Source organism: Coffea arabica, chromosome 3e (genome assembly GCF_036785885.1).
Source record: "Coffea arabica cultivar ET-39 chromosome 3e, Coffea Arabica ET-39 HiFi, whole genome shotgun sequence".
Lineage (NCBI taxonomy): Eukaryota > Viridiplantae > Streptophyta > Magnoliopsida > Gentianales > Rubiaceae > Coffea > Coffea arabica.
In genome coordinates, this window is record NC_092315.1 from 21,615,421 (window position 1) to 21,623,393 (window position 7,973).

At 42.4% G+C, this 7,973-nt stretch overlaps 1 protein-coding gene across 1 annotated transcript; it reads left to right on the plus strand.

The window, feature by feature from the left end:
• The first annotated feature begins 417 nt into the window (after window positions 1–417).
• LOC140038445 (uncharacterized) lies at window positions 418–999 on the plus strand. The gene has a single exon (XM_072083802.1). The coding sequence runs from the start codon at window positions 418–420 to the stop codon at window positions 997–999; it is 582 nt and encodes a 193-aa protein (XP_071939903.1).
• Window positions 1,000–7,973: the final 6,974 nt, after the last annotated feature.

Sequence of the window (7,973 nt, forward strand, 5' to 3'; positions counted from 1 at the left end):
CACGGTAACAAGCAGACAAAAAAGAAAGGGGTGCGGGTTCCGGGCTCGTCGGACAGGCAGCTTCGGTCTGCGGTAATGCACTCTCAAAATTCTTCTCAACCTTTACCCCATGATTAATGGTCTATTTTGGAATATAAGAGGGGTTGCGAAACCTCCCAACCTAAGACGATTGCTAAAGTTAATTCGTATGCACAATTTAATGTTTGTTGCAATATGTGAGCCCAAAATGGATGTATTGCATATTGATTTAATTAAAGTAAGATTGCCCTTTGATTCGGTAATTGTGAACCTGTCGGCTGATATATAGGTATTTTTTAGTTCTCCATTAGTGTGTTCTGTAGTAGGTAGTTCTTCTCAGCACGTCACGGTATCGGTCCAACATCCTTGGGGGAGCGGAGGGTGTTGTGGCAAGACTTAATGGCCGATAAGCCCAACTCAAGGTCGTGGTGCGTGTGCGGAGATTTCAATGTCATTGCGGACCCGAGTAAGAAGCGTGGAGGTCGGCCTTCCGCAAGATCTGAGGGGTTGGAGTTACTGTCATTCATGGAGGAGGCCGAAGTGTTTGATGTGGGGTTCTCGGGATCCAGTTTCACTTGGTGTAATAACTGGAGAGGGCACGCACGAATCTGGAAGAGACTGGACAGGGTGCTAATCAATGGCGAGTTTACTGAGAGTGCTCCGTCAATCTCGGTGGTCCACTTGGCCCATCATCCATCAGATCATGCGCCACTGAAGATCTCGCTGGCGTCGCGAATGGATAACAAGCCTAGGGCATTTCGGTTTTTAAACGTTTTGACGTCGAACCCAGGACTATTGGATGTAATTCGCCAGGCTTGGCAAGCAGAGAGCTCTGGATCCCTGTTAAAGATACTGTGCTCCAAGCTACTGCGTACCAGGCGGGCCATCCAAGACTGGAACAAGGGAGTTTTTGGGAATGTGTTTGAGGTTGTTAAGCGGGCGGTAGCGAATGTGCTAGCAGTGGAAACCCGCACAGAGTAGGATGATTCGATGGAGGCGCAGGTTGAGCTGAGTAAAGCTCAAGCTGAGCTACGACACGCGTTGCTAAATGAAGAAAAGTTTTGGAGTCAGAAGGCTAGAGTAAAGTGGCTTCAATACGGAGATCGAAACTCAAGATATTTTCATGCAACGGTTCAGCAACGGAGGGTGCAGGGTGGGATTCATAGAGTGAAGGATGAGAATGGCATATGGGTTGAAGATGACGAGGGGATCGCCAATGAGGCTGTGCGGTTCTTCTCGGATTTGTTCTCGGGCTCCGGGGGGTCAGCTGGTGATTGGGAGCATTTAATCCCTAATATGGTGACACAGGCAGACAGGGCAGCTCTTGATGCTGATCCAACTAGGGAGGAGGTGAAACGGGTGATATTTGAGATGGATGGGGATAGTGCTGCAGGCCCTGATGGCTTCACAGGTCAGTTTTTTACTTTCGCATAGGATGTTATTGCGCAGGACGTTTATAATGCTGTATTGAGTTTCTTTTGTGGGGCGGAGCTGCCTCGCTTTGTAACATCCACATCCATTGTTTTAATTCCCAAGGTGCCAAGCCCCCAGGACTTTTCTAAGTATAGGCCGATTAGTTTGTGCAATTTTTTCAACAAGGTGCTGTCTAGAATTTTGGCGGACAGGTTAGCAAGTATACTACCCAAGATTGTGTCTCCGCAACAGACAGGGTTTGTCAAAGGCAGGAATATAACAGAGAATTATCTCCTTGCTCAGGAGCTTATATCAGGGATTAGGAAAAAGGCTAGGGGGGGGAAATGTAGCGTTAAAACTTGACATGACAAAGGCGTACGATCGTGTCTCGTGGACATTCATTGTCAGTGTATTGCGCAAATTTGGATTTGGTGAGAGATTCATTGACATGGTTTGGAGATTAATGTCGAATGTTTGGTTCTCAGTCATCATTAATGGGGCATCATATGGTTTTTTCAAATCGAGTCGTGGGGTCCGTCAGGGAGATCCAATGTCGCCAGCCTTATTCGTCATTGGCGCGGAGGTATTATCACGGGGGCTCAATAGTCTTGCTGCACAGTCGGGATTCTTGGGTTTCACGGTACCCAGGGGTTGTCCGCCGGTCACCCACCTAGCTTTTGCGGATGATGTGCTTGTCTTTGCTAATGGCTCTTCTAGCTCTTTGAAGGATATTATGCGGGTATTGGAAATGTATCAACTGGCCTCTGGCCAGTTGGTGAGTGTTCAGAAGAGTGGATACTTAGTGCACTCGTCAGTGTCGCCCGCTAGGCGGAGGGTAGTCGAACGGATTACTGGCTTCTCAAGGCAGCATTTTCCGGTCCGGTACCTGGGTTTTCCGTTATACATTGGCAAGTGCAAATCCTTGTACTTTGGGGAGGTGTGTCACGCTATCTAGGCAAGGATTCTCTCTTGGCGGTCTAAACTTTTGTCGCCTGGAGGCAGGTTAGTGCTAATCAAGCATGTTTTATCGTCGCTTCCGACGCACCTTCTATCTGCTGCAATTATTCCGGTGGCTACATTCCAGAGTATTGAGCGTATCTGCGCAAATTTCTTGTGGGGGACCTCGACCGAGCAGACTAAGCACCATTGGATTCGGTGGTCTCAACTTTGTTACCCGGTGATGGAAGGTGGCGTTGGTTTCCGGCGGGTTCGCGATGTATATAATACCTTTTCTTGTAAGCTTTGGTGGGGTTTACGCACAGGGTCATCTCTATGGGCAACCTTCATGCGGGCAAAGTACTGTAAAGGGGTCCACCCTTGTCAGGTGGTTAGTTCTCAGGCTGCCTTACCAACTTGGAGACGCATGGTCAATGTGAGTCGCCAGGTGGAATTATGCATGGTATGGTTGCTCAATGATGGGACTTGTGATTTTTGGTATGATAATTGGTTGGGGAGTGGGCCTCTTTTTCTTAGAGCCTTGGTGGTTCCGGGCCTTTCGTTTTCTGATGTTATGGTCAATGGCACTTGGGATAGTTGTCGGTTGTCACAAATTCTGCCGCCAACCATTGTGGATGAGGTGATGCATTCACCAGCACTGAGTGGAAGGGGGACAGACCAAGTGATCTGGAGGTCGACGCAGTCAGGGCTCTTTACTTTGGCAGCAGCCTTTCAGGAGGTCCGCCAAGGTCGCAACAGGTCACTGGTGTTCTCTCGCATATGGCATGCTAGAATACCTTTGAGAGTGTCCTTGTTTATGCTGCGCTTGCTCACGAGGCGACTGCCTTTGGATGATGTCTTAGGGGAGATGGGGTTCTAGTTGGCGTCAAAGTGCTTCTGCTGTGCGCTTGCCACTGTAGAGACACTGGAGCATGTGTTTTCTACGGGACAGCTTGCATTGGAGGTTTGGGCATATTTTCAGAACATATGTGGTATTGGCAGTTCGTACGATAGTCTCCGAGCACATTTGTTTGATTGGTGGATGTCCCCTACTCTAAGGGGCAAGTAGAGATTCGTATTTGACGTTGTTCCAGTTTTTATCTGCTGGAACATTTGGAAGGCGAGGTGTAGAGCGATTTTTGAGGGGGCTAGAGTTCGTGTAAAGGAGATATGTGAAGCGGTCTTCCAGGATGTCAAATCGGCATTTGAGGTTCAGTTTAGTCTGGTCGCCCAAGTGAGCGATTTCTCGCTGTTCTACGAAAGGGTAGCTCAATCGACTGACCTGTATGAGTTCAGAATTGTTCGGTGGAGGGTAGGGGGTCAAGCAGATATGGTGCTCAATACTGATGGTTGTTCTAAGGGAAACCCGGGAGCGAGTGGTAGAGGCGACTTACTTAGAGACTCCGATGGGCAGTTATTGGTTGCTTTCTCGGCGTACCTGGGGGAGGCTACTAGTCTTCGTGCTGAAGTGTTGGCCATGTTGAAGGGTGTTCAGTTATGTCTTGGAAAGGGATTTCTCCCCAGGATAGTGCAATCGGATTCAATGTTATTAATTGACATACTCCAGCGGCGATGTCTTTGTCCTTGGGAAGAGAGGTGGAGCAAGTCTGGCACCTGGTAGAGGGGGTTCGGTTTGAGCATTGTTACAGAGAGGCGAGTAAGGTTGCTGATATATTATCCAATGTGGGGGTCTCTCATCCGCAAGAGCTGGTTAGAGTTTACTTTACTGAGTACACTCTTCCCTCGGTGGCCCGAGGAGAGTGCCGTTTAAATAGATTTGGGGTGCCATCGGTTAGGCGTGTTAGGGTAGGACGTGCATAGGCTGTAGTAACTGGGGCTTTTCCCGATAGTCGATGTATTCGTGATCTCGAATGAATAAAATTTAATATATATTTATAAAAAAAAAGAATGAAGATTTGAAGAGCAAATATGGAGAGTTAGAGCTCATATGACAAGGATGATTTCTCTCCTATCACTTTCTCTTTTGTATTTAAGTTCATATTCAACTATAATGCAAGTTGGATCTTGTTCTTCATGTTTAGTTAAAAAAAAAAGAGAACTACTTGTATTTCGATCTATTTAGTTGTGCACATAAGTATGGATGTTTTGGAAAGTTGGTGGGTTGTAATATTTATTAGGGAGTTTCCTGCTTACTTTAGAGTTAATGTTAGTGAGTGAGTCTTGGCGAGAGTTGGGCAGACGGTCCGCTAACCTCTGGGATATGCCTTAGGGGGAGGTGGGGTCGCCACAAATCTCTTGTCTATATTTTGAAGAAAATTTGACTAAGAATTACATTCAACATTTTGAATTTGAGCTTCATTCATTAGAAATTTCTCTAAAATGGTAGAAGGATTGTTAAATCTACGAAAGCTAGTTATGCACTTTTAAGTTGGCTAATGAAAGCTAAAATCAACTTCTGCCCCCATCTTTTTTCATTACAAGGATGTTATTTGAAGGAAAAACATGTTACTCTACTTTAAAAAATAAATAACAAATAACAAAAATTTGAATTATTAGACATTCTAATTCTGTACACTACGCATGTTTTATTATAAGGCACACTACCTTTGAGTACATCATCATAAATAATCGGATATAAACCATGTAACCTATGAATTTTTTTTGATGGAAAAAATATGTAAATAATTATATTAAGAAAGATCTATAGCAAGTGTAGAAAGAGCAAAAGATGGAGGAGAATTCGTTCACTCTCAATAATCCAAAAGCCATATAATCTATGAAATTAACCATATCTTTTGTAGTTTTAATTAAAATTGATTTCTGCCCTTTTGAATTACAATAATATGGTTACAATATTTCAACCATTTATTCATCACACAAAGTAAACTATTTGATGTACAATGCCCCATTAAGACAAAAAATGAAATTTGGTTGGACATGATCAAATTAGGCCTACTAATTTTGTCGTGCATTAAATGTGCACTACTAAAAGGGGCATACTCTTTCAGCATATCATGATAAGCAGTGGTGTGACAGCCCCACTTCCCCCTAAGGCTAACCAAAGGGTTCGGCGGACCGCCTGCCCAACTCTTGTCAGGACTCACTCAAACTCTTCAAAAGAAATAAGAAATAACCTCGAGGATAAGAAAAGAATAATTCCCAAACTTGAAACGCATACTTACATTCATTTCTATCTCAAAAATAATACAATCCCAAATATAACGAAAGTTCTCAGTTCTCAATACATTCAACCCTATCCAAGTACTAGCGCGAGAAAATTGAAAAAAACAAAATTCAAAAGAACTAGTCTAGACTAGTCTGCACAGATCTCACACCCTCGCTCGCATCCCCTGTAAGGAAAACAAAACTAACGGAATGAGCTAAAAGCCCAATGAGGTTCCGTACACATAATCAAAGCAATTAAACAAGGACATTAATCATGTAATAACAAATAATTCAGAAAACATTTACAATATAAAGCAATGATAACACATTCATTAAAAGGATACATGCTCACGTGGAGCCATTCGTTCATTCATTCCACCAACCATTTCCTTATTCCTCCAGCATTAAAATAATTTCATTTGTAAGTGAAAACCCCTCCATTGTTCTTGCCATTCATTCATTCATTTCATTTTCCCCCTACTGGACACTGGCCAGTCTCCACCAGACTTCGTGGTTATACTCAAGTATACCAAACATTAACCCAGGGTCACCAATCGCCCGACCGAGTCCGCTTCTGGCTCGAGTCGACCGGCAACGAAGGGCAAGGGCCCAGTTCAGCCAAAAGGTTTACATTCATGTACAAGTAGTATTTGAACATTTAATCATTGTAAATTTCACATTCATTTAGGTCGAGTGCGATAAAGTACACACTCGCTTAGCAAAATTCATTTTTAGAAATCATTGAAAACATTTAACATTTAATCCAACATTCACAAATAGTCACAACAATCCACATAGTCATTGGAAACATAACGTACAAAGAACACTCACCTATTTAAGCAAAATAACGTCCAAAGTTTCCTTCTGGATAACACCCTCAATCACCAAGGAACCCTAAGAGTAACCAAGAGAACACGTCATGCTTCAACCATTAAAGATTTAGGTGATTCAAAGAAAATTCGAATACCTACTAGTACAAAGTATAAGTATAGTTTTGGAAGTGAAAAGAGTACATTTAAACCAAAGGACATGAGTAAAATATTTGAAAAACTTATGCTCGCTCGTAAAACTTTGAAATCTCCATTTGAGTCTAAGAAACGAAAAAAACGTATTTCTATTAGTCGTAAATTTCATTTTTCCAAGGGTACAAGTTTCGGCCAGATTCTAACTTATATACCTCTAATAAAGAAGACTTGAATACCTTAGATGATTCAAGTTAATTTCATCCTCAACCCTTACTCAAGTCGTGAGTACATCTACCTAGTCCTCGAGTGCAAATTTGGGCAGCATGCCCTTTGTATTTACCTATTTTTCAGCCATTTATGGCTTCATTATTTTCCTCAATCAGTCTCCAAAATCACACACAAATAATCTCATTACAATGGCCATTCAATAGGCTAAAAGTCATTCCATTACAAAACCAAGCTAGAAAAGTGACCGGAAATAAGGTTTAAGACAAAGAACAAAATGACAGGTTTGACGTCTCTAAGCGTATCGGTCACAACCGAATCTATGCTTATAGGATTGGATACAATTTATACCGTTTCGAAACTAAGCCAAAGGGCTACAAATTTCATGAAAACAACTCAGCCCGGTTCACAGTTTATCCAGGTCGAATTTACAGATTACAGAACCAGAATTTCACTATCAGGCTGGATAACAGCACTGGGTTCAAATAACAATAACTCAGGCTACACAAGTCCGTTGAGACGTTTTCGGATGCGTTGGAAAGCTAAAACATAACACTACAACTTTTGTGTTTTGACCAACTGCTGATTTAATACGGATCAAGGTGAAAAACGAAGCCAGAATGATGAAATGTCAAATCTGTCCACAAAACTCTACCTATGGCAGTCAAGGATATTTTTATCATTTCACATGCTATAGTACTTGGATTGAGCTGAAATTTTACAGAAAGCTATAAAACATCATTTCCTACAACTTTCATGTTTTGAACTAAGCCTAATTCGGCCTTCATCATGGCCGAATGGAACTGGTCAGAACAGGGTAGTACAAAAACTTAAAACTGGAATTGATGCAAACCAACCAGAAATTTCTTTAGACAAAGTAAACTAGCACCTAAACACAAGATTTTCCATACATCAAAGCTAGTAAATCATGACCAACCATTGCACATCACATGTGAGCAGAAATTACACCATAAAACTGAAAATTTTCATATCACTACCTCAACTCATGAAATATTGCATAAAACTATCAAAATCTCAACCATAAGCTACTAGTTTGCACATATTGAAAGTAGGAAAAAGTTGCTAGCCAAATATACCTTGTAAGCTCAAGAAAAATGGTAGCTTAGTCTTTCCCCCTCCAAAATAACTCCACGAAAGCCTTTAAGCTTCCCTAGTGATCACTTGTATGGAGTAGTTTCAAATTTGGTTGACTAAAACACAAGATCCAAGCTAGCAAGTGAGGTAGAAAATGGAGTTTTCTCCCTTGTGTTGCTCCTTAAAACAGCCGGC

Coding starts and splice junctions, on each gene's coding strand:
- LOC140038445 (XM_072083802.1), top strand. CDS start 418: ATGGCCGATAAGCCCAACTCAAGGTCGTGGTGCGTGTGCGGAGATTTC.